Raw genomic sequence first — 25,903 nt, 5'->3', positions numbered from 1 at the left:
CAATTTTAATTACTCCATTAAATATTGTATAATAGTGATTTTTAAGTACGAACATAAATCCCGTCGTGTTCTATCAAACAGTTTCTTTCCCTTCTTCCAGGATGTGTCCCTTTTGTGTCATCCGGACTGAAACAACCGACAATAATAATTGCTTCCGCAAGGAGGAAAGGAGGAGCAGGTAATATTATTTGCTTTCTTGTTAATTGGGCATGTGTAAATACTACAGCCATTTACAGTATATATTCGAAGTGTTGCTGTTGTCATCTAGTTATTGTTTTTGAGTGGTGTATTTAATTTAATGATAGTGGCTGGTTTAAGGCTCGATTGAAACCCGACGTAAATTCAGGGTATCTACTGTACATTTCCACACGAAGAGAGGAGAATTTCCGTAAATATAACTGTAGCAATAATATAATATGTATAAGATTGTCCTGAGCAAATTAAATACGTTTCAAAGAAAAATGAATACATGACGACGACACGTATCAAATAATTAACGCAAGACTGTAGGGATATGATAGATTATCACTACGTACGTAGCGCTTTGTATTTTTTGTGTCTGTACGTGGCGTTTCATTATTTGCGATTTTATTATATACTGATATCTGGGTGTTGGCGCACTTTTAAACTGAGTGGTAGTCAGACCATTTTGGGAAGTCATCTGTTGGGCCATTTATTCACATCTTATCGTCTCAGAAACCAGTTGGTAAGATCTTTATTACGTTCCGCGTACATGTTCGCGTCAGATAATTTTACATGGAGGAGAATGGGCACATTGTAAACTACAGCGTATTGGAGGACACATTAGCTATTAAAATAGGACAGTAAGCTAACTCTCACAGAGTCCTGCATAGAATGATCTCCATGGTGCAATGTTTATAATTTCTGTACATCAGAGTATAATAGTAGTAGATGCATTCATAATAGTAGGACTATTGTTTAAAATTAAAATTAACCAGATAAATTTAAAGCAATTTTGTTAATTTCTAATTGACCAGTGAGTTTTCTTGATTTCCATCTATCCATCCATTTTCTAACCACTTTATCTAGTACAGGGTCACTGGGGAGCCGAAGCCTAACCCAGCAAGCAACGGGCACGAGGCAGGGTATATACTGGACGGGACACCAGTCCATCCCAGGACACACACAGACACATTCACTCACACCAGGGCCAGTTTTCCCAGAGGCCAATTAACCTGCCAGCATGTCTTTGGGCTGTGGTAGGAAACCAGAGCACCCTGAGCAAAACCCACAAAATGGGGAAACATACAAACTCCACACAGATACCAACCCAGAAACTGAAACCAGTGCCCCAGTGCTACAAGGCAGCAATCTAAACCCCTGTGTCACTGTGCTGCCCTGCTTCTGTGATTTGTTAAATTTGTTAAAATTACAAGGAGCATCTGTGCTGTCACATCTGTTCTTGTTTTGCTCTAAACTCAGGACTTCAGCAGAGAAATACCGGACTGAACCTAAACTGTGAACTAATAACTCAATGAACTGAACTCATTGAACTAATGGTCTATCGTTCTGAATCTGAGCGAAACCTACAACTTTAGAATGAGGATTCTGGCACAAGCAAGCACCACATGTACTGCCAGGAACACAGCAGGGCACACAGAGACCCAGCTGCCTTTGTCATCTTGCTGTTGAGCACTGTGCAGTAGCTGCAAACGCACGCTGTAGGCTGTTCATATCACAGGTGTGAAATTTATCCTGGAAAACTGGACAGTTTTTTTGTTTTTTAATTGGAGCAACAGTATAGATTAATTCCTATATCAACATAGGACTTACAGTATCTGCACGTGTATGCCAGAATGCTCTTATTTAAATCCAGGATCTGTGCCTGCTGTGATCACCTCTCAAGACTTGGAACAACTCTCAGTAACCCTGCAGTGTGGGACAAGGCAGCACTGCAGGACTCAGCGGCCTGTGTGAGCCTATGGATTGCTTTTTCAGGGACAGCTTGGAGCTGCTGTGAGGACCACCCTGGCTACCCTCTGCCCTCATGGCTCTCAGCAGCAGGAGAGATGCCCCCCAGCCACCAGACTTCTCCTACCTCAAGAGGCTGGCCAGGGATCAGCTCATCTACCTGCTGGAACAGGTACAACATGGCTGTGTCCGGCTGTGAGCGTTTGTTACAGGACTGTGGTTCTGTACAGTATTATCTCATCATCTTTGTGATATGTTGAGTTCTACTGTTTCATTCATCCTCTCCATGCAAATTAATACCAGTGCTGCATGTAAAAGCTCCTGAATGCAAGTATGAACCTTAATGTAATTAAACGTAATTAATGATCTCTTATCCCTTCTCATCATCAGTTACCGGGAAAGAAGGACCTGTTCATTGAAGCGGACTTAATGAGCCCATTGGATCGCATTGCCAATGTCTCCACCCTCAAGGTCTCTTTTAACTCTGACCTCTTCAGTCTTGCACAGTGTTCTGTTACCTTTAACCTCCAGAATCCAGCACTTCTGCGCTTATTTAGGGATCACATATTTCCTGCATAGCGCCCTGCAGTGTCTGCATGCTTGGGTTTCTTTGGCTTTGATGGGGATTCTGATCAGGGGTTTAGTAGAAGTGAAGCAGGTTCACCTGCAGTCTCACTCAATTTTGCCTGTTTTCCAGCAACATGAAGTGGACAAGCTTTACAAACTGGAGAACAAACCCATCGTCAGCACGTGCAATCAGTGAGTATTTTCTGAACTCTCCAATAAAGCACCTAATATAGGTGACCTGTACATTTCACTTGGTTTAAATCTTTACCTTTTTGAATCACAGAAAATAAATTCAGGGAGACTCTCACAATGTGCCACAAAAATCTAGAGGGATGTTGAAATGTTTAATCATAATATTTGGTTGTGCTTTTACCCCTTTTTGTGAAATCATGTTTTTGCCATTTCTGGAACAAAGAATGCAGAATGCATTGCAGCATACAATGTAACGAACAAAATGTTGCTGTGCTTCCTGTAGGCTGTGCTTCCTGATTCGGCCAAGGATACAAACAGTGAAGTGGATTGCTGGTGAGTAGGGGGATCGGGGGAGAGATTCAGTGACGAAAAACAGATTGGGGATGGGAGGAGAAAGTTAGAGATCTCTGTAACTCTTGCTATGTCTTTGAAGAGGCAGCAATTAGATAAAGCAAAGTGCATTTACTTCAGGCAAAACTAATTTCAGGCATAGGCAGTCTATTCGTTGTGAATAGAAAATGACAAACTTGACATATTTTTGTGAGCATCTTTGCTTTTAAGCCAGAATAGAAACATTTACCTCCACCTCCTTCTTTTCCAGAGATCGTGAACACAGACAAGGCAGCTGGAAGACTCAGGGGATACAAGATCATCTTCTGCCCACAGAAGGTGAGCTCTCCAGGCCTCATCTGGGGAGTACCTTCTGGTTCCTTTTTAGGAGCTTGAAGCACAGAAATTAATTATTGCACTTCAGATTGGCCAACTCAAATGAGCATAACACTTCCTTATTTATTTAGAACATATTGTAAATGTGGTAGAGAATAGAACAACCTATTTTGGTAAAAAAACATTCAAAGTGCTTTTCTTCTGTGCTGACTGAGAAGTTAATTGGCTGCAGACAGAGTGGCAGCATTACCCTCAAAAAGAAATCAGAAACAGTTATGTTTTTTTTACATTTGGCCCAGATGCATGAAATATATTCAAATGAATAAACATTGATTTCCTTTTGATTTTTTCCTTAAACGATTTTTGTGTTTAAGAGTTCAGACTAGTCAAAGGAAAAACTGTCCAGATTCAGTACTTCAGTAACTCAAGGTTTTTCCTTCACCTGAGGTCAAGACAGATGAGGTATTAAAAAGGGCTTTTGATTGGCTGGGTTTTAACTGTATGTTCTTATTTTTATACTTAGTTTTATGCCTGTGAAATCGTTTTGGAAGAACAGGGAGTTTACGGAGGTGGGTATACAGGAAACCTTTATAGTACGTCTTCATTCACAGTGAGACGCCTGACACATACTGCAACCCAGAGAGTTACATCATGATATGTGTGTTGTCTGATGTTTACATAAATAATTGCAGAGTATGTTTTTTTTAAAAAACATCTTAATGTATTGCAATGTATGTCTTCATTTACAGTTCTTGAAATGTCACTGAGTATTCACAATATTGATAGTTTCTCCCTTTATGTAATTATTAGCAATTGAGCATGCTAGTCATTCTAAATCAATTCTGTTGTAAATTCACCCAGAAGTTCCTGTGCTGTTCCTGCAGCAGTGGAGGTATCAGCCAGTCTGCGAGGAGGTCTTGGGAAAGGAGGAACGACACTTACTGTACCTGTCTACCCTTTCACTCCTGCAGATGTCAGCACTGACGAGTGGGCTTTCTACCTCCTGCCACTGGATGATGACATCATCAGCCTGGAGCTTCCAGAGATCTTCAGAGACAATTTCCTGGTAAGCAGGCAAGACTGTCACAGTGTAACAGACAAAATTTCTTGCCTTTAAATATTCTCACCGTCAGAATACGTGTTGCCACAGAATCTCCCGTCGATCTATGGAGGCTGTGGAATTTTGGCTGTTGAAGAATTTCTTCACCTCGTTAGAGATAAATCAGAGATGGCTTAGCCTGTTAAAGATGATTAAGTATGGACACTTAAACCTGTGATAATGAAAAGGCATGTCACTATAGAAACCGTGAGTGGACAGTGGATTATGGGTGTTATCGTGAAATCTCTTCAATGACTAATCTGAGCTGTTCCTGTTTTGACTTATCTAGGGTGTATAGCCACAGTTTAGTACGATTATGTTACTTTTTATAGTCTTAATTGTGCAGTTGAAAACACTAATACAACTTGATCGATCAACAGTGTTAAGACAACAATACCTTCTTTATACTGCATAATTGCAGCTGTAGATCAAGCCAGTGTTGTATAGGACATATGTCATTTTGCCCTTGTTTTTTCCAGGAGGGGAACCAGCGTTGGATCACAACTGCAAGCAAATCCCTCCACCTCCTGAACTCTCTCTATGGCCCCTTCTTAAAGGTGTATGGGATTGGTCGTTCTGCCAAGGTAGGCTCCCAGTCATCACCGTTACAGTCTGACTACGCCAGCCAGTCCCACCAGTGTCCTGAGAATGGCCTGTGTCCCTCCGGGTTTTAGATGACGTATGATATGTGGAGGGATCTGGTGGAGGACGGGGAGCAGAAGGCCCAGCAGCCTGAGATTGGGAATGTCTTCCTTATTGACCGAGGTATGGAGCCACTCCGGAAGAAAAAGACAGGGGAAAGGAACCCTGAAATACATCAGGGTTAAGTGCTGTAAGGAGGGGTGAACAAGATGAAGTTTCATTTAGTACTTCTGAAGTGATCACAGCCTCTGTATCACTCTGTATCATTAATTGTAGAGCTAAATAAACTCTGGTTGTGCTTGTAAAAGCCTTGGCCTGAGCTGGGATTAGTTGGCCATGATCTTCTTGGCTTTCCATACAACAGGACTCCTGTGACCTGGATGAGTATATGATTAAAATAATAATTTTTTTAAAAAATTACAGTAAACACAGGAATCCTCCATCTTTGCATTTGCCATAATATACCGTACATGTCAATATAAGAAGGTTCTTTGTATCTCTCCGAAGTTTCTGTGCTCCATGTTTTGGTAGGTGTGAAAGTGGTCTCAATGGTATTTACATTGTTTTATGCTTTTTCAACCACTGTCTCTGTTCCGCAGATGTGGATTTTGTGACCCCACTGTGCTCCCAGGTTGTTTATGAAGGACTAGTGGATGATACATTCAGGATCAAATGTGGTGAGTGCTGTCTTTGGCTTCCTTTACGCATACAGATTTTGTCCATCACTGCTATTCTCTTTGAAGCCTGACCTAAAACATATTATTGAATAGTATGTGGAATTCTGCTATACATCAAAAGGAGATATTGTACAGCTGAACATCATAAATATGCCATGCGTCATCTGACTGTTGGAAACACTCATAACCACTAGTTCCTGTGGAGATAATTTCATTTAATTGTGAGCACAGTTTTTTCAAAGCAGTACAGTACAGGGATGTCAAACAGCTTTGCGAATCCAAGAAATACAGTAGGTTTGTCACCTAGCCCTGTGCTTTGTTTCTTGACATGTGTTCCATATGGTTATTGCTCCAGAGCAATAATTATGTCCATGCTCTTTTGCCTGCAGGCAGTGTGGAGTTCAGTCCTGAGGTCAGCTCCTCTGACAAGAGTGTGAAGGTGATGCTGAATTCTCAGGATAAGGTGTGTAGAGAGACAGTGCTGTGCGAGTGGCTGCCACCTGCCGTATAGAGTTTGAACCCCTGCGTGCTGTGTTACAGGTATTCAGTGAAATCAGGAATGAGCACTTTTCCAATGTCTTTGGGTTCCTGAGTCAAAAAGCCCGGAACCTACAAACTGCATATGATGTGAGTACTCGCCTTTCAATGTCTGCCTGCTTTAAACACCGACATTTGGTTAGAAAAACTATCTCAAAAATCGCTAATATATTTAAAATACTCTTCTTATTTCTTTAATCTGTGGTTTCAGAAATTCTCAGTAGAAATGACAATGTAGTGCTGAAAGTGGTCTATGGATTTCCAGTCTTCTCCCCTTATGACCGAAACCTGCCCGGTCAATATCTTTCTGTTCTGTGTGCCTCAGTTGCTGGCTTTTCTCATAACTGACCCACCCTCTCTCTGCAGAAGCGGTGTGGGATGGATATTAAGCAGATGAAGAATTTTGTCTCTCAGGAGCTGAAGGGGTTAAAACAGGAGCACCGCCTTCTGAGTTTGCGTGAGTTTCTGTCCTGAGTCAGCTTTGCCCTCCCAGTCCTCCGAGTCAGACCCACTGCCTTCCCAGTCCCTCCTGTTTGAGCACTGGGGTGTAGTACTGTGGCACTCAGCACTCCGTGCTTAATTCTCAGGCTCCCTGTACTGTCCTGGCCTCGTCGTTTCAACAGTGTCCCGCTACAAACATAAAAACACAGCTGTTTTAAAGTAAATGCCTTATTTCTAAAGCCCAAATATTATTTAATTGTGGATGCAGAATATATTATCTCCCCTAGATATCGGTGCCAGTGAGTCCATCATGAAGAAGAAAACCAAACAGGACTTTCAGGAGCTCCTGAAGACAGAGCACTGTGAGTCCATGTTTCTCTTCGTGCAGTTCCCGAATGTCCTTTTCACCATCATTTGGGATAGGTTGATCTTTGAGTTTTATCAATTTAATATAAAATAAATTAATAGCTTTCCTCTGCTTGATTCTGACACTTGTTTGCAAATTCAGCTTTGTCATGCAATGTACACAGTAACATGAGAGTTGTGTCATGCACTCTGAACTTTTCCATTCTTAACTACATAAGAACTCCTGTATACCAAGGCTAACATCAAGAGAAGGCAAGCTAGTGCATCTAGCTTGTTTGGTTTCTAGTTGCTAATTGATCAGAGAATCTCATCTAGCCATTTCTTGAAAGAAGATAGGGTATCAGCTTCAATGACATGGCTGGCAAGCAACAGCTCTTTATATAGAAAGTGCCTTCTGGTCTCGGTTTTTAATTTACTTACCCAAAATGTCTGCATGTGTGCTCTGGTTCGTGTCTCACTGTTTATTCTCACAATAAGTCCCTTAGTAGTTTCCTTTTTTCAAGACTAAAATGATTTTATATTGTAACCTGTAAATGTGGGAGATTCCTTTTAGCTCAGGAATGTACTGAGTTATTCTACTTCAGTCTAGCAGTATTTTATATAGAATGTGATGTGCACAGTTTTACGCAATATTCTAAATTACTAGGGCATTGTGTTGTTAAACAAGACCTCTTTTGATTTGATTTCCTGCTACAGCTCTGCTGGAGGGGTTTGAAATCCGAGAGTGCATCACCTATATAGAGGAGCACATCAACAGGCAGGTGAGAATCTCAGAGGTGACATCAAGTTGTATAACCAAACATGAAAGTAATCTGTTAAAACAGTAAGGCTCATCAGAAAGCTACTTGCATGAGGCCGGTGTACAGTAGATGTTCTAACTGTGTGCTTGGGCATTTAATTTGATGGAGGAACAGTGTTCACAACTACCTAATCACTATCCCATTCCCATGATTTGCTATTCATTAAGTAAGTGACTGAGTTACCCCTTTGCTGCTGCTGCTGCCCTCAGGTCTCCATGATCGACAGCCTGCGACTCTTGTGCCTTCTCTCCCTCACCGAGAATGGTGAGTCTCATCCCCTGGGAGCTCTTTGCACTCCTGTGACTTGCGAGAGAGAAGCCTTTAGGCTTCATGAAAGCCAACTGGTTATCCATGATTCTGCCTGTTCTTTGTTTCCAGGTCTACTCCCCAAAGACTATCGATCTTTGAAAGCTCAATACCTGCAGGTAAGTTAAAATATATGTAAAAACTACTATGATAAAAGTCTAAATGTTTGTTTTAAAACAGCTTACTGTCATTTTCCACTGACCTTGACTATGGAACTGTCTTACGAAGTCACCAGAATGGTGATAGAGCATTTGGTGTTCTGTTACTGCTATTGAGAGTTTGTTTTGTCACGTGATTGTGCACAGAGATTCTTCCTGGTGCCAGTAACTGCTCAAGCCCCTCTTTCTCTCTGCCTCCAAGAGTTACGGCATAGAGCATCTCCTGACGTTTGCCAACCTGCGCCAGCTGGGCCTGCTGGTGGAGCAGAACCCTGGGGAGACTCTCACTGCCATGGAGAGCAAAGTGGGCAAACTGGTCAACGACAGGACCGCCGGTGAGACGCTAAGACAGGCGTGCAGACGAGGAAATCAGGAGCAATGCAGATAGGAGTCGGATGTAATAGCACTCACTGTGGGTGATGTTAACGCAGCTGAGAAAAGAGGGACTGTTAGGAGGATCATTTCTGGATTCACACAGACAAACAGCCACAGCAAAGGGTGCAGGTCATCAGAGACCTAGTGGGGTTTGTGCTCTCTAAAGTAAAGAGATCCCGGAAGTATTAAAAAGTAAGAATAAAGTCGTTAAAAAGAAGCATTTTGGGCTTTTGCATTTTTTTATTTTGCATGTTTGCTATGTCACTGCTTGGGTAGGTAACCTGAATGGGACAAATCCTAGGCTCAGACAGACTGCACACATTGCAGACAGGGCTTAAGGTAGGATTCATTCTGATGTTCTTTAACACAGATGCATTGTTTTCAGGAAAGCTGACTGATGCCTTCTCCTCCCTGGCAAAGAAAAGCAATTTCCGAGCACTGAGCAAGAAGCTGGCTCTGGTGAGTAGCGCTGCACTTCATCAAAACTGAGCGCCGAAGGCAGGTTGGCTGTGCTGCAACTGCACTTGTCTGTCTACAGGTGCCCAAGTCAGGCGAAGAGTATGACCTGCGTACCCCACGGGACATGGCCTACATCTTCAGCGGAGCCTACATCCCCCTCAGCTGCAAACTCATCGAGCAGGTGAGCCCCAACAACTGTCATGTACTTGACACATACAGTATATACCATTTTACATGTTCCAGTATTTTGCTTTCAAAAGTTTAGATTAATGCCAAGAATAAGTATTAGAAAGCTCTGGGGATTATTGTGTTACTTTGAAAGCCTGATTTAGCCAAGTGCCCATCCTAACTCCAGACATTATTCTGAACTGCAGGATAGATTAGTAATTCTAAAATGGAAGAGAGAATCTTTGTCAGCTCTGGCGCCAGTGTGTAATAGGAACTGGGCTTGCAGAGCCAGGGAAAGTTGGAGTCTTGCCATGCTTGGTTCCTATTCAATTTGCAGAGATATTCACCTCAGGAGACATTGTTCGATTGCAACAGCAGTGTTAAGAGGACAGAGTGAGTGAATCTGCAATTACACCCCCTCCCTACCTGTATAAAAGGTTCCCTTTAGCAAGTCTTTATGTAACTTAGGTTTTTCATGAGTCAGTAGTGACTCTTTCTTAGCAGCTACATAATCACATGTAGAGAATTACCTTTCATGAAATGTATAAATCACAATTTTTGCTAAATGGAAAAAAGAAACGTGGTCCCTACAACAAGACAAAATCAGCACCAAATGTAGCGTACACTTTGAAATTGTACTGTAAAGAACTGAAACACCGGGGGGAGAGAGAGATGAGGACTGAGGACACTGACGCTGAAGTGTGGATACTAGCAGTGACCACATTACGCTTGTGCCGTGTAGTTCGAAGGAAAGATCTCACTGCACTGCTTTCTCTTGACCTTTTCCAACACAAACTCTTGGCAACTAAAATAGCAAAGTCATTAATGGATCTATGTAGCCTCTCCTGTGTAACCAGGCGAGGGGGTGTGAACATTTACAGAATTGATCATTAGGGGGATTCGCAGCAGAAGCGAGATGTTCTAGCGGGTTGTTTGTACAAGAGTCCTGACGGTCTGGAATCCGCAGGTTCTGGAACGCGACGGCTGGACTGGGCTGGAAGAAGTCACGCGGCTGCTCAATGGGAATGAGTTTGTGGCAACAGGTAAGGAGCATGATGAAGCCTGCAAACGAGAGGAGGTCGTCCATCTAGCTTGTGTGGCTTTTTCTAGCGAATCTAACTGAGGGTCCCATCCAGGACCTCATCTCGCTGCTTCTTGAAAGAAGCGATGATATCAACTCCGATGAAACAGCTGGGTACTTGAATTCCTGGCTTACGTGACGCTGTGTTTAGAGAAGAGCCTGTTGTTTTCAGAAATATGTTTTGGTTTGTGTCCTCTGGTACTTGTGCAAGCAAGGAGGCTTGCAGTGTCATGGAAATATGTAGTCACTGCTGACCTGCGTCATTCATGAACATAAGAACAGTTACAAATAAGGCCAACCTAGATGGGCATTTTGTTCTCTCATTTAATTTTAAAGTCCAAATTTCTGAGACCGGTTATTGAATCCCGGTAACAAAATAAAAAATTAACTGCCGTTATAGAAAAAAATGACCAATTTCGAAGTGAGCACAAAATCGTGAACTTTGTGAAACTACTGTAAGTCGCCATGTTGTCACAAACCCACGAATTGTGCCGTGATGCGGCCCTTCTTGCTCACTAGTGACTATAATGACTAATGTAACATGATGTAAGAGCGAATAAGTACAGGTTGCGCAGCAGACATTTCACCGCAGAAATGTTCCAATGTGATGTGCACGTAGAGTTAACAAGTAAACAGTATTTGTCCTCAAAGCCTGCTTGTTTACAATGTATTAAGACCGCAACACGTCACCGGAGTCTTGTTCTCTCGTTCTGATCACAGAATATGGTGCTGTGCCTACCTGGAAATTTCTTCAACTTGTGATGTTCATGGAGGTTTTACAAGTTACTGTGTTCATTTCACTTTTAGTCTGGTTTGAAATGCACTCGTTAATGACGATTCTTTCTAACCCCGCAATATAAAAATAGCATTGCTGTTCCCCTTTCACTCCTCTTAAGAAGATGTTGCCCAGATAAGATAAGATCACTTTATTAGCCATGTACAATTTCTTGCCTTAGGAATTTGTCTTTTCGCATACCCCAGCTTTCTCTCCATGAGACACACAGACAGGGAGAGAAGCCTGGGGTCAGAGCACAGGGTCAGCCATTGTACAGCGCCCCTGGAGCAGCTGGGGTTAAGGGCCTTGCTCAGGGGCCCAACGGAGTTTAGGTTTTCTCACTGGATGTGGGAGCCCCAGAGAAACCTGCCCCCAGCAGACACCCCTGTGTGTGTTCTAGCAGGCAGCAGCGAGGAGGTGAAGCCGAGGAGTGACTCCCAGAACACCATCCTCGTCATGTTCCTGGGTGGCTGTACCTACTCGGAGATCTCAGCCCTGCGCTTCCTGGGGAAAGAGAGAGGTGAGGAAGTCGTTGTTGAAGGCTTCTAATAGGAACACAAATACAGTGTTAGTGATTGTTTAATTCTGTTTGTAGGGAATACAGATTCATATTCTCAAGGATGGCTTTGTTTTTACTCCGCTTTGTAGTGGAATTAAATGCAACAAAAGAAATAGTAAACTGCACAGATGGTGCTCAGAGTTAATGGGGGATAACCAGGGGTGCAAATAACCCAGATCATATAATGTATTCATAAAAAATCAAGCAACAGCCCTCCATACTAGACATAGCATTAATCTCTAGTTTTAGTGGAATCGTTAAAATTCTCATCTCTTCTAATATCCATATTGCAATCATCTGCTTTCATTAACTGGGTGGTGCAAACCTGGGAGGGAATCTGTAAAAAAGCTATTTGAATACAGTAGCTTCATAGCCTTTCCAGGAAGTGACTGTCAAGCATGCTAGGGCAGGTACTTGTGTTAAATATCTGCTCCTCCACGCTGAGGTGTGCAATTGGGAAGATTCAAGTGCACATCAGGCACAGGAATAAATAAAAAAATATGGAATGGATTTGCCTGTAAGGTATAGCTACATCTCAAACTGCATTTCATAACTGTTTCATGATTTCATAGTCGTTCATTAAATACCTAAGCAGAGATAATGTACAGGCATAAAGCGTACCTGGCATGTGGCCCTTTCTACAGCTCCATAAGAGTGTCAGCTCCTTAACTCTTTTATTGATCCTGATGGTCAATTAAAAACATGAGGAGTTGGTTTTTGCACGGTTCTCAGACAGAGTGGTCCAGAAGGGCCTTAGGCTGAGACTGAAGTCTTTGAGTACAGCACGCGTTTTCTGGTATGATTTCTTGTGACTAAATGTAACCTACATTAAACCATAAACTCAATTCACTTTTATAGAACAAAAAAGTTTTTTAAAAAACTGTCCTTTAATTTTTTTTTAGGATACAGGTTCATCATCGTGACAACAGCCATCACTAACAGTGCCCGACTGCTGGAGGCGTTGTTGGATAGTTGAGAATGACTCATCTACAGCACTTCCATAAACGGACACCAGGGGCGCTACGACAACAGAACAGTGATTTCCACGAGAGAAAACTGGGAGCTCAGGCTGCAGATCAAGATTCCACAAGGCATTTCTCTGTAAAAAAAACAACATAATTTCTTCTTTGATTCTCATGTTAATATATTGGTAGAATATATAACTATGATATTTAAGCGTTTTTCACATTCAGAGGAGAGAAGAAAAACTTAAATCTCTTAAAAAGATAAGATTAATACTCCCTGCCATCCATTTTTATCTTGTGTAATTAGATACTGATTTTAAATGTGTAGTTATGATGCAATGCTAGAGTCTTTAGGACCAAAGAGCAAGCAAATCTTATTTTCCATTCTACAAGACAGACTATCCATCTACCTCTCTTTTATTCCTGCTAAGGACTGAGGCAGCCCTGAGTCTGCCTGAGCACAAGACAGATCAAACCAGTCCATTTCAGGGCAACATGAAATCAAGTGAATTCCAGAAAAATAACTGCAAACCAGGTTTAATACACTTCATTTTGAACTGTCACACAACCGTTTCAGTATAAAAACAAGAAAACTACATTAACTGGCATGGTATTACTTTCTTATAATTGTCTGGATTTGTTTCCCTTCTCTCAAAAGACTGCAAGGAAGCAAATCTAGCAGCTTCAGTGTGAAATTCATAGCAACAAGTATTTTTTTTCCCCGACAAGCACTTTGTACAGTCAGTGCTGTGAATATGGCATATGTTTGATTCTCTACTTTCCATTTGTCCGTGGATAAGAGCATTAGAAAATTCTGCAGGGATGGCAGCCAACATGTAAGAATCACATCTGGGTGAGGTGCGGTGGCTCTGTGACCAAGGATCTGCGCCTGTGGCTGGAAGGTTGCCGGTTCGTATCCCACGGCCGGCAGGGGGAATCCTACTCCGTTGGGCCCCTGAGCAAGGCCCTTAACCCCAACTGCTCCAGGGGCGCCGTATAAATGGATGACCCTGCGCTCTGACCCCAAGCTTCTCTGTGTGTCTCATGGAGAGCAAGTTGGGGTATGCGAAAAGACAAATTTCCTTATACAATAAATTGTATATGGCCAATTAAGTGATCTCTCTGTACGTGTGCAGGTGTTGCGTCTCCTGGCTTGGCAGCACGGCCATTGATGCAGCCTGTGCATGATGCAGCAGTGGATCAGCTGCTGAGCTGCTCATATAAGGAACGATTGTCTTCTTCACGCACCTTACTAATGGAGGAGCAAACATGTCTGCACTGAACGCCCAGATATCCCTCAACAGCTGTAACCCCCCACAAGGAATGTGATCATATCAGAAAGAACAAGTGGTCACACTATGTTGCACTGAGATATTTCAGATGAGTTAATTTCACAAATATATGAAACATATCTCATCACTACATAAAAAGATGATTCTCGGTGGTCGTACTAAATTAAGACATTTCTACTGTAATTTTTCAAGGGGAAATTCTGTCATTGTTTCAGTATGACAGAAATACACAAGTCCGCTCTCATTAACAGGGCATGTTGAAAAGAAATTGCTACCATCACCTAAACTGGTTCTAGGCCCTGGCTTAGGAATGTCTTTGTCACCAAACTCCTGTTGAAAGACTGGTGCAACGAACTTCTGATCATATTCTTTGGGTCTGAATCCTCCCTGTGCTTGGATTTCTGAAAATGGTGAAGCTGGATTTTAACAGAAGCGGAAGAGAATGTACACATGGGGTGTTGAGGACCAGATTTGAAGATTAATAAAGTTTTCAGTTGTAAATATTTATGATTGCATCATTGATTTAACATTTTTGCCAAACTTTACAAAGTGGCTCTGGACACATTCAAAATACAAAGAACTTGAAATTCTCAATTTGATCGCAATCATCATATTTTCCTAATTATAAAGGTAAGGGCACGCCTGGTTCTTTTTAAATTGTGCATTTACGTGACGTCATCAGGGAACTACTGCAACTACTCTGGAACTTGTATTTTAGGATTATTAAAGATTTAAGGGTATTTTTACCATGTGGATTGTGATTGAATTACAAATTCAAATGAATAGATTAAACATAATTTTACCGTAAAATTATACAAGACGAAATGCTTCGTTCTACGATCTAGTAACGTTTTACACAACGAAAAAAAGTAGTGTGGATTCGAGCTCTGTTCAGTTTTATTGAACTAGAAAATTCATTTTTTTTCACGTGTCCAGAGTTTCCGTTCATTACATGTGATTTAACTTAAAATGCAAAACATTTTCTCAACACACCAATTATTACATTTATGCAACATTTCATAAGAGATCGAAAAGGTGGTTTAAAAAAAGAAGCAAAAGCACAATTAGACGCAGAGAATACACATGAACGCAAAAACAACTGAATCGTGTACTGTATACTTCCAACTACAAATATAATTTCGGTGTCTTTTTTAAGGCCACCACACCATTCCTTACCTAAACACCCAACCTGGAAACACGCCGGATATACGCAACCACGGCCAGAAATGCTCCTGTTGCTATGGTCCTGATGACGTCCCGCCTGTCCTAGCCAATGGAAAGAGACGACTGTTCAGTCGCAGCATTTGAATTGTGAGAGAAACGGTCAGAAATTTCCCGACGAAGCCTGCATGCAAAAGACTGCTGTGAAAAAAAGTATATCAAAAACATAGTAAATAGGAGAATCAAGGGGATCTTTGAGGAATACGAGGAGTCTCATCATGCGCAAAAGGTAAGTTATTAAATGTTTTTTTAATTATACATGTTTTTTGGTTAAGTTAACTCTTCCGAAATTAATCAGGTGGCTTAAAGAAAATGTCAAATACTTGCCAGCCGAGTTTTGATCGTGTCTTTTTATATCCCTCTGTGCTTTGAAGATCCGACCCCGCATTACAGTTGTTTATTAGCGTCTCGAATCAAAACAAACATTTGGTTGAGATCCCTAAAAGGAAAATTAACCGCACTTCGTACGCATACGACCGCAGGCGTCCTCAGTCTACAATACTCGAAACAAAGTCGCTTTAAAAATACACGTCGCTTCGAGGCCAGCAGTGATTTCGTTTCAATGGCACCAATTCATGCTCATGAAGCGAACATTGATGTCCATCCCGCGACTGCTTCGGGAGTTCTTCTAGAATGTAATACTGAATTAAATGCATCATTCAATATTTCGTGTACCTAGATACGCGTTGAATGCTATGATCTCAAAAACACGCTATGTTATTACTAATTATTAATTTATTTGAAGTTTGTATTCAAAGCTACTAATACTTGCAGCCATTTCTACAGCTGGGTATGTGCTATTGGAACAGGCTGGATGAAGTGCCTTGCTCAGCGTTACAACAGCAATGTCTCGCCTGGAGTTTGAAGCCAGGGCCCTAATCAAACTACAGCCCCAATGTATAAAGCTATGGTAGCTAATTGAAGCCGATAATGCTACAAGTGACAAAAAATGAACTGAAGAACATAATCATCTTTTACATTTTTCTAATGCGTCGTTCACTAAGGGTGGAATTGCACCTGTTTTGTGGGTTAACCTCAGAAAGCGATAATGCTGCTAGTGCTGGTATATTTATAGAAAGCAAATCTTTATACATAATCCTCCTTATGCAGTCCAGATACAATATTGTGAGGTATTGTTTTTTAATTTAAATATTTACGACATCCATCTTATCGCTGCACAATACAATAATCTTACAATAATCGTGAGGTTGAAAGTTGAATGTGCAGGTGTTTGTCCTGTTAAAGATCTTATTGGTTCATAATGTTCTGCATGAACAGTACAAGGAATAAGGGCACAAAGTCTTAAATTTTCTTTTTCTGTTTTAAGTGCAAAGTCTCTTCAAAAGTTTCTGCAAAGCAACAGAACTGTCACTGAGCAGTAATCAATTCCAAAGACATTAGTTTTTAAAATTCAGGCTGTTTGATCAAATGTTGCTTTGAAATATCCCACTACACATTCAGCTGGTGTTGCAGCAAACACAGGTAGTTTCATCCACTCCTTTTTAAACAGAATCTTCTTATTTACATTTAAAATCTTTGAAGAGACTGGCACAACAGACTGGGTGTGTCTTACTCAGGGGGAGGTTAGGGCTTTAGTAGCTGTTAAAAATAATTAACATTCCAATATGGTGGAGTAACTCTAAACCAAGTATGCTGAATACTCTCACAGTAGCTCTGAAACAAAATTCTGTTACAGGCTAGTCAAGTAAATGAGGGCACATTTTCAAAGATTTCAAAGCTAGTTATTTTTAATAAACTGTAAGTCTAAAGCATAATGTTCATGTTGTTTTCTGAGACTGAAATATCAAAGTATTGGGAATAAAACAACAGATCCTAGAACAAGCACTTCATGACTACCAGATTTCCCTGAAGTTAAACTGGTTTAATGCAGCCAGTATGCCTTTTTTGATTGTTTATAACCTTAATAATTGGAATATTAAATATTAAACACAAAGGGGTATGCAAGAGTGGCATCCTTGCTTTGTAAATCTCATACTAGGGTTGTTCTTGGGTGAGCTTTGACCATTATCACGGAGCTGACGGTTGAATTCTTGCTTTGCCAGTGAGGTTCTGGCTGCAGAGTCTGTGGCATGTCTGAATAAAGCCCTTTGCCGACTGAAAGACATCTGGGAGGAGATTGGGATCCCAGAGGACCAGCGATTGCAGAGGACGGATGTGGTAAAAAAGCACATTAAAGTGAGTACTTTGAGGCTTTAAACCATATCTGCTTGCCTAAGTGCCACGCATGTGGATAAGTGAGATAGTAGTCGCAGGACCAATAAGACATCATTTCCACAGGGTCTGTTGGACATGATGATTGCAGAAGAAGAGAACCTCAAGGAACGGCTGCTGAAGAGTATTGAAATGTGCCGCAAAGAGCTGGATGTGCTGTGCAGGGAGCTTCACCTGACATCGTTTGAGGTAACTGCAAAAAAATCCAGTTATTGCAAGCGTCGGATACTGGTACGAGTGATGAAGGAAACCAAAGTGAAGTTTTTTGTGCCATACGTCCTGTTTCTGTCAGATACATTTTGGAAGTTTAGTTTAGAAGTTTATTGTGTGGTGTAGGTTACTTAATCACTTATACAATCAAAAAAAGCAAAAATTTTTGTTTTGGGTGACCAGGGAGTGGAGCAACTTGCATTAGCTTAACAGTTGCAGCAGTTTCGGCCCAAGTCCTGGCCTGTTATTCGCATGCCTGTCTTTCCAGTCGTTAAAGAAGCTCTTGTTAACAGGAAGAAGAAGGCAGCACAGTGCTGCAGCTGGAAAAGGATATTCGCACGCGGCTGGAGGTGATGTTAAAACAGAAGAATCAGAGAATGCAGGAGCTAAAGGCACTGAAAGAGCAGGACCAGGACCTGTGTGACATTCTGTGCAGCGATTCCTACTGCATCGACAGCGATGCCGTGCCCACCCTGGAGCAGCTAGACCACTTCCGCCATCACATTGCCAACCTCGTGGCAGAAAAGGTCTGTTAGTCTTAATCTCTCCCTTAATTCATTCCTACACTTCCTGTCATTGTGTAATAATAGTAAAGCTGTTGTGTCTCAAAAAATGCTAATGATGTGTTATAGAGATAATGATCTTTGCAGACTGTCATGGATGCACTTGTATTGTAATGTCACCTCTTTTACAGAAGTTAAGATATTGTCAAATCTCTTAATTGTGAAAAATCTTTGTGTCCCTTATATTAAGGAGCGGAGACGCAGTGAGTTTGTTGGCATCAAAAGGCAAATTATCTTGTGCATGGAGGAGCTGGATCATTTGCCAGACACCAGTTTTGAAAGGGATGTGGTGTGTGAGGATGAGGAGGCTTTTTGTCTGTCTACCGAGAATATTGCCACCCTTAAATTGCTCCTAACGCAGGTAAGGACTCCCAGGGTAATTGTTATCATGACTTTTCTTCTGGTAGCAAGTGTCATGACACCCAGGCTAAACTGATTCCTGTTTTATGCTTTCCAGCTGCAAGAGCGCAAGGCTCAGAATGAAGCCGTGTGTGCTGCCTACCGCAGCCAGATCCGGGAGCTGTGGGACAGGCTGCAGGTTCCACAGGAGGAAAGAGATGTTTTCTCTGAGCATATGCTTTCATCCAGGAAGAGAAACATGGAAGCAGTATGTAGAAATGTATCTGAAACAAAATGATGTTTAAAATTAATTGTCGTACCCATAATCTGCAGTTCCTTTTTCTAAAAGTGGAATTGATAAAAGTTGTAAAAGTGTCAAAGCACTTCAGAAGTATTGCTTGTTGTTTTTTTTTTCTTGGAGTGTTTATAAATACTGTTGTTCATCCAGACTGAGCCAACAATTGTCAGATGTAAAGGAACAATAATAGGTTTATTCCATGCTGAAAAGAGAAGATAGAAAACACAAGGTGTCGGCTGTAGAGCCTTTAGGTGTAAGAAAGATAGGGCTGTCAGCAAAGATAATATAGCGTGGGAAAACACAAGCCAGGAGAGAGGAGGAGGCAGGAGTAGGGGGGAGGCAGAGTGGCCAGTCGAGAGGTGAGGAGAGGTGTGAAACGAAACCTACAAGTGAACAGAGGGAATTAGAACTAAACAAGTCTGTCGTTGAGAGGAGGGGGAAGGTGTGAACCAAGTTTCAGGATCATTTTTGTTTCTGATGTCTTTCAGCTATAGGAGTTAAGAAACTCTACTTTGAGAACGCAGCCAGTTTGGCTTGTGTTTTCCCATGCTATATTATCTGTGCTGACTGCACTATCTTTCTTACACCCGAAGAAGGCTCCGCAGCCAAAATGTTTCCTTTCTTCTGTTTTCAGCCTGGAATAAACCCATTACTTGTTCCTTTGCAGCCTACGCATGCTGATGCAGCTGCCCACCTGAACTTGTTGTTGGATGTAGTTCAACATCTGGAAAACATCACGCTCGCGAAGACAGGCTTGAGCACTTCACACCATGTTGGTGTAATCTTTTCAAAACTTGTTCTGTATTCCAACAGTTACAAGCAGAAGCAGAGCGCCTACAAGAGCTAAAACTACAGAATATTAAAAATGTTATAGAAGCTATCCGAGTGGAGCTGGCCTCATACTGGGACAAATGTTTTTTCAGCACCGAGCAGCGCGGAGCCTTTGCTCCATATTCCGATGGTAAGTTAGTATTCCAACCACTGTATGTCACATTACATAAAATGGGCACAGAGGTGCTTTTCTAGGGAAATTCCTGGAGTGGAAATCACATGAATCCTATGTTTCTTTGTCAGATGATTACACAGAGGACCTGCTGAGCCTGCATGATGCTGAGATACTGCGTGTCAAACAACACTATGAGGATCACAAAGAACTCTTTGAGGGGGTGGACAAATGGCAAGAAACATGGAGTCTCTACTTGGAGCTTGAGGTAAAAACAGATAAAAAGAACAGAACATATTAGATGAACTTTTGCTTTTCCTCGGTTTTGATCTCGTTGAATAAAAGCTGCACGCATAGCCATTTTCTGGTGGCATCATTAACAACAGAGCACTGTTCCTGATTTTTGCCTTTTGTTTTCTACTTTGGTTAGAAAAAAGCAACCGATCCCTCTCGGTTTACAAACAGGGGAGGGAACCTTCTAAAAGAAGAGAAACAGAGAGCTGATCTGCAGAAAAGCCTGCCCAAGGTAGTAAACCACACTGAATTTAGTGAATACAGACTGGAGTGTCACAGTTTACCTAGCCTCAGTGAAAACATTATGCCTCTTGTAGAGTTAAATCTTTATGCAAGATTAGTCCTTCCTGGTGTTGCCACCTTTGGAGTCTTTTTTTTTTGAAGAACTACAATATATAAACAGGGTACAATGACTTTGCAACTTGAGTGCACCAGTATAAAACAAATAATTGATTTATCTTAGTTTCCTTTGATAAAGATGTGTGAATTTACCACACAGAACTGGGGCAAAATGCTTTAAAGGCTGTGCCAGTTCTTGAAGTCATACAGGGCTTGTTTGGTTGTAAAAGCGGATTGGTCAGGTTGAGGCAGTGGAGGCGATGTGTGTAGCACTGTGCTGATGGCATGGCGTTTGTGTGGCCCAGCTGGAGAGGAAGCTGAAGACGCAGATTGATGTCTGGGAGCAGGAACAGGGCAGAGAGTTCCTGGTCAACGGCCAGAAGTTCCTGCAGTATGTGGAGGAGCAGTGGGAGCTCTACCGCCTGGAGAAGGAGAGGGAGAAACAGGATCGGGTAAGAAAAGGCAACGTCCTCATCTGTGGGAGCTACACTTTCTGCTAAACCACTCCAGTCCACCAACTTCAACTTCGGTGTTCACGATGGAAATTGTTAATTGAATCCACACTGAAAGCCTAAGGCATGGGTCAGTCACATTACAGATGTAATCAGATTGAAAAGTGAGTAACCAAGAAGAGTTTTCTGAGTACTGATTGTTGTTTTGTTCTAATAATGAACTTATTCATGGTAAAATAAGTTCTGTATTTTCTGTTAAGTAGATGTTCCGTACATTAAAACCACATCCCCAAATGTGATGTGAGGTACCTAAGAGGATTGTCTATTGCTTGTTTTCTTCACAGCAATTGAAAAAAAGTAAGCAGACAGAGGAAGATATGCTGTACGGTACTATTCCTAGAACACCATCGAAACGGAGGCTTCTTGGGACAAATACGCCTGGAAAAACACGAAAGGTGAGAAGAATTCTTAATCATAGGTCTGGACATTGTAGAAGTCCTCATATCCTGCTTGAAGTATTTCATTAGATATATGGCCATTAGAAGTATTGTTGTAGAAATGCTTCTGAGTATATTGAATAAATATATACCTATATAAACAGGTAAATAAGCCAATAAAATGTTCATCAGCCCCTAAAGTAAGGAGACTGTCAGAATTTGTTAGTGAATGTCTTCCTAGCATGCATATCTGTCACTGGACGTTTGTTTCTTAGCAAAATAAAATATAACACTTCCCTATCTTTGCTGTTCAAAGCCTGTGTTAACTTCCTAGGCATAGACTCTCCTGCCACTAACGTTCCCTGCTTTCTCCCCAGTTCAATGCAACCTCTATCTCTAGTGGCACCTCCAACAGTACCATGCGGTCTGCCTGCGGAGGGACACTCTGCTACTCCCCAGTCTCCCGCCCCCCTCTGTCAGGAGGCAAGGTCAGTGCACGGCTGGTAATGATGGCGCAGTGCAGCTGGGTGGGCAGGCAGTGCCTGCATTTGCACATGTTGCAGCTCCTCTGTAGTTCAATCCCAAGTGTTTTTACTTCATTCAATTCCTTTACAGCAGGGCCACTTGGCTCGAACTCCAGGACACGGCAAGCCTCCCCGCACGGGCCTGCTGGAGCGCAATAAGGAGAATATCTGTCACCTGAATGGAACAGCTCTGAGTGGTGCGTTGAGGACGGCAGCTAGTCCACAGCGTAACTTCAGCATTAACTCTGTTGCCAGCACCTATTCCGAGTTTGCGGTAATTTCAATTTTATGAAAACATCTACCAATCTCTTAAGCAACACACAGTCAAGCTGAAGAGAGACAATGAAGAGGGATCGTTGTTCCAGATCTGTCCAGCATCAAGTGCTTGCTCCTTTGTGAGTAAAGCTTAGGACTTGACAGTTTTGTAAGCCCTCTCATCACTCTACTGTGATGGCAAGATATGCAATAAAACCCTTCTATCTTCCAGAATTGTCTTTTCTAATTGGCTGTAGATTACTTGGCTCTCTCGGCTAGATGCCTAATTCTTTCTTCTGTTTGTAGAAGGAATTTGTCAACATTGATTCCATCGCCCTTCTATTAAGGTCTGTATGAACAAAAATTCGAACCAAAATTCCTCATCATTTTCCAGCCTGTTTTTTGCATGTTCCCCCATTAACTTCACTAGGGAATGCTCACGAAGCTTCGGGTAACTATGACAAACTTGTTTTCTGAACTACAGAGTTCTTCTGTTTGATGCCTTTGAGTGTATATTACTTAACAAAATTGGGGGACAGATTCTCTCTTCAATAAAGGAAGCTAGGCTGTGTGTTGCTGTGAATTTTCTATATTTTTTTCCCCGTTTGCTGAATATAGTTGATCACACTTTTTATCTCTCCCTCTTGCTTATGTTCTCACTATATAACTGCTCTGCTTTTACTATTTAACATCTTATAGATTTCCTTCCGGTTGTGTGTGGAGACAAATTATGGTGATAAAATATACCGCATAAGTTTTAAGGTCTTAGTTTTATTTACCAACTATTTAAAATGGTTTTGTTATATCAGTATGCTTTAAGTGATTAGACTACCCAATTGCAAACACGTTCACTGCAATAGTTTGCTTTACTAACCGATTTCCACCTTTATTCCTATATTTACCCTTCACTTATTCAAGATAGGTAAAACCCATCATATATAAACTGGCACCTAACTTGATCAGCAAACTAGAATGCCTTAAGTGTCGGGATTGGTAGATGGTTCAAATGCAGAAATAACCTAAAAGGAATGACTTAAGTGATAGTTTTTATCACTTTAATTTGCTTTGTAATTCTAGAAACATCAGTTCAGCCTTCTCAAAGCTATGATTTATATATTTAAAGTTGCAACTGTTATATAAAAGGAAAATTTGTACTTTTCTCTCAGCTTTTCCTGTTAAGAATAAGGGAAAATGATTAAAGCCTGATACTATATTGGTGTTTAAGTAGGATTTGATTGTAGCAGAGCAGTTTCCCTGTGGTTTTGTCCCAACAGAATTAGATAAGATCACTTTATTAGCCATATACAGTTTCTTGCATTAGGAATTTGTCTTTTCACATACGCCAGCTTGCTCTCCATAAGAAACACAGCAGAGAGACGCGTGGGGTCAGAGCACAGGGTCAGCCATTTTTACAGCCCCCCTGGAGCAGTTGGGGTTAAGGGCCTTGCTTAGGGGTCCAACGGAGTAGGATTCCTCTGCTAGCAGTGGGATTCTATCCTTAGTTTGTGCTAAATTAAAATATTTTGATATACTGTCTTGTGGCTATGGAAGTTAAGTTACATGAAACCAAATTAAAATTATATAACTCATGACATTTGATTTAGGCAGGACATTAATAGATTAAAGAAAAATGTCTGATTTTTCTCTACTTTTGGTTAAACCAATATGTAACTCTAGGTGGTAGGAATTGCTCTATTAGCAAATCTTATAGTGATTTCTGGATTATCAAAGCGCGGATGTTTTGTGTATGATCTTATTCTTGTTTTTTTTTTTGTATCTACAGCGAGAACTCTCAAAAGCATCAAAATCTAACTACAAGACCGGAATCTTAAACTCCACCATCACTCATAATTGTAGTTGACTTGGAGATGAGTATTGACAGTGTTACAAGGCAGTCCTGTACCTGCTTGGGCAAATGTATGAAGTTGTATGTTAATATGATTGATCACTGTCATTTTACTCAATTGTAAATTTCAATGAAGGTAAAGGTGTGAAGAATACAGCAGCATAACCAGCAAAAACTAAGCTCTGCATGCAAAACAAGTTACCTTATATAAACATTTATCTATACTGTAACACTATTTCAAGGCTTTTTGACACTAACAGAAGCATGCCTGTTGAAACAATTCTTCTTTTTAAACAAAAAAAAAAGATGGGTTTGATGGTTTTTAAGCTCTGTAAACTATTTGCTCCGTAACTGCATTTTTGAGCTGGTTACGTCTGTTTTTCACATTCTTGGTTATTCATTAGTAAAATGTGTAGATTTTAAGCGAACATCCTTTATGTATATACAATTTTCCAATGTTAATCATGAGCGTTTTGCACATTTCTGGCACTATTTATTTATTTGTAATTTTATACTGTACCTTTCCCTTTTGTTTAAAGCTTGGTCTTGATTAAACAACATATTGCTTATTAGGGGATACAGTAAAGACTATGAACAGTCCAACCACAGCATAAGCTTTATACTGTTATATACACAGTGGCTGTAGCGAAAAGGATTTACTGCTGAATCTGAGGTTAAGTGTTCAGATTGTTCATTTGTCTGGAGTAATAGCAGCATCAAAATATGCTCTTTCTATATTTCATGTGCTTTGCTGATGGCAGCACAATATTCATCAGACCTGAAACTTATGCTTTAAAGTAGTACTGGAATATGGGTTTATGCAGATCCAATCAGAAGAAAGTGTTATTTCCCAACAGAGTAACAAGGTTATTGAATATATTTAGAAATGTTTTAGGGAAATATTATTGTAAATGTTTAATTCTGTCTTAGTCACATTGTATATAAGAAATAAATACAATGTTTCTTCTGTCTTGAGTTAATTTATTTGAGTAGAATACAACACCCCTGCAGTCAAGACATGTGAAGGTTTTTTTCATTATATTCCAGTTGATGTCACTTTAACTAATAATTTCTTCTTAAAATATGGCTGAACAAATTTCAGAACTTTGTTATACAGCTGAGGAATAGGAACATCATTGATGCAATGAAAATCCCTCATCAAAAGAATGCACTTAAAATTGATCAGTTTGCTACATATCAGTCAAATGTACAGAGTCTCAGGAAATAATACAATGCATTATAGTTCCTGTAAATTCTTTTTTCCACTGCAATTGCAAAATTTTCAAATGCATTGTGATTGATATCAGAATCCCAGATCTACTCATTAGAATACCACTCATTATTTAATGTGGCAGTATACAAATGGAGCATGAAGAGAGCTAGTAATGACCAGGGGAGGAATTAAGCCTGGACACTAGGGTCAACACCCTTTCAACAAATATAGGAATATTGCCATGGGATTTTATATTGACCTTAATTTCAAAGCATAGTGCCTCCTATAGCACAGTACACCAGCCACCATACGGGATAATTGGCTTGGAAACGTCCAGAGTAAAATGTGCAGCTTACAGATTCCCAAACCTCCCATACAGCAGTAGTCTGGTTTTCCTTTGAGGTCTCCCGTCCCTATACTGACCGGATCGGCATCCACAGTGATGCTGCTGCAGCATAATATCAATAATTAATTCTGCCTTCCTTTATTGCAGGTCACGAACTTTCACTATTATATCACTATTTCTTTCAATACGTATTACTGAATAGGTTTTCGTCTTATCTAGTACAGTATGAATATCTTAAGCAAGCCCCCTGCCTAAGCTTAGCAACAAATGGTATGAAATCTTATTTCGTTATCTAGCTACACATCCGCATGAGCTCCCGTCCTCCTCGTTGTGG

General features: G+C 40.9%; 2 protein-coding genes and 1 long non-coding RNA gene across 11 annotated transcripts; 2 read left to right on the top strand and 1 right to left on the bottom strand.

The window, feature by feature from the left end:
• Nucleotides 1–68: 68 nt before the first annotated feature.
• Nucleotides 69–14,558, top strand: vps33b (VPS33B late endosome and lysosome associated). Of its 3 annotated transcripts, none has more exons than XM_088641192.1 (24): nucleotides 69–178; nucleotides 1,960–2,104; nucleotides 2,323–2,403; nucleotides 2,630–2,691; nucleotides 2,975–3,024; nucleotides 3,293–3,360; nucleotides 3,881–3,926; nucleotides 4,329–4,423; nucleotides 4,936–5,040; nucleotides 5,131–5,221; nucleotides 5,698–5,775; nucleotides 6,165–6,238; nucleotides 6,316–6,402; nucleotides 6,679–6,769; nucleotides 7,041–7,115; nucleotides 7,816–7,880; nucleotides 8,129–8,183; nucleotides 8,298–8,344; nucleotides 8,586–8,718; nucleotides 9,144–9,217; nucleotides 9,297–9,398; nucleotides 10,353–10,428; nucleotides 11,645–11,761; nucleotides 12,703–14,558. In XM_088641192.1, the coding sequence occupies exons 2-24, from the start codon at nucleotides 2,009–2,011 to the stop codon at nucleotides 12,774–12,776; spliced, it is 1,842 nt and encodes a 613-aa protein (XP_088497318.1). In that variant the 5' UTR covers nucleotides 69–178; nucleotides 1,960–2,008; the 3' UTR covers nucleotides 12,777–14,558. The 3 variants fall into 3 exon arrangements, with proteins under 3 accessions (XP_088497318.1, XP_088497316.1, XP_088497317.1); XM_088641190.1 differs by having other exon boundaries at nucleotides 11,642–11,761; XM_088641191.1 differs by lacking the exon at nucleotides 69–178 and adding an exon at nucleotides 237–706 and having other exon boundaries at nucleotides 11,642–11,761.
• Nucleotides 11,378–15,352, bottom strand: LOC148659206 (uncharacterized). 2 transcript variants are annotated; one of them, XR_015940361.1, is made up of 3 exons: nucleotides 15,234–15,318; nucleotides 12,422–12,623; nucleotides 11,378–11,745 (listed from the first exon to the last, which is right to left on the bottom strand). It is a non-coding gene; the product is annotated as an uncharacterized LOC148659206 (long non-coding RNA). The 2 variants fall into 2 exon arrangements; XR_015940360.1 differs by lacking the exon at nucleotides 12,422–12,623 and having other exon boundaries at nucleotides 15,234–15,352.
• Nucleotides 15,259–24,979, top strand: prc1b (protein regulator of cytokinesis 1b). 6 transcript variants are annotated; one of them, XM_088641194.1, is made up of 15 exons: nucleotides 15,259–15,507; nucleotides 17,342–17,474; nucleotides 17,577–17,699; nucleotides 18,014–18,247; nucleotides 18,474–18,644; nucleotides 18,741–18,890; nucleotides 19,734–19,881; nucleotides 19,995–20,131; nucleotides 20,294–20,389; nucleotides 20,802–20,948; nucleotides 21,293–21,403; nucleotides 21,763–21,873; nucleotides 22,004–22,183; nucleotides 22,471–22,511; nucleotides 23,948–24,979. In XM_088641194.1, the coding sequence occupies exons 1-15, from the start codon at nucleotides 15,497–15,499 to the stop codon at nucleotides 23,994–23,996; spliced, it is 1,842 nt and encodes a 613-aa protein (XP_088497320.1). In that variant the 5' UTR covers nucleotides 15,259–15,496; the 3' UTR covers nucleotides 23,997–24,979. The 6 variants fall into 6 exon arrangements, with proteins under 6 accessions (XP_088497320.1, XP_088497322.1, XP_088497319.1 ...); XM_088641193.1 differs by having other exon boundaries at nucleotides 15,261–15,507; nucleotides 22,001–22,183; XM_088641198.1 differs by having other exon boundaries at nucleotides 15,262–15,507; nucleotides 22,001–22,106.
• Nucleotides 24,980–25,903: the final 924 nt, after the last annotated feature.

The sequence above is a fragment of the Lepisosteus platostomus genome, chromosome 7, assembly GCF_059453375.1.
Source record: "Lepisosteus platostomus isolate fLepPlt1 chromosome 7, fLepPlt1.hap1, whole genome shotgun sequence".
Taxonomy (NCBI): Eukaryota; Metazoa; Chordata; class Actinopteri; order Semionotiformes; family Lepisosteidae; genus Lepisosteus; species Lepisosteus platostomus.
Note: the sequence above shows the minus strand (reverse complement) of the source record. Positions and strands in the feature narration are given on the sequence as shown.

What these genes read in the sequence shown, in the direction of transcription:
- vps33b (XM_088641190.1), top strand. Translation starts at nt 2,009, where the DNA reads ATGGCTCTCAGCAGCAGGAGAGATGCCCCCCAGCCACCAGACTTCTCC. An exon ending in CCAATGTCTCCACCCTCAAG is followed by an intron (nt 2,404 to 2,629) that starts GTCTCTTTTAAC and finishes CCTGTTTTCCAG; the next exon opens with CAACATGAAGTGGACAAGCT. An exon ending in TACATTCAGGATCAAATGTG is followed by an intron (nt 5,776 to 6,164) that starts GTGAGTGCTGTC and finishes TTTTGCCTGCAG; the next exon opens with GCAGTGTGGAGTTCAGTCCT.
- prc1b (XM_088641193.1), top strand. An exon ending in TGGTAAAAAAGCACATTAAA is followed by an intron (nt 17,475 to 17,576) that starts GTGAGTACTTTG and finishes TCATTTCCACAG; the next exon opens with GGTCTGTTGGACATGATGAT. An exon ending in CGCCTGGAAAAACACGAAAG is followed by an intron (nt 21,404 to 21,762) that starts GTGAGAAGAATT and finishes CTTTCTCCCCAG; the next exon opens with TTCAATGCAACCTCTATCTC.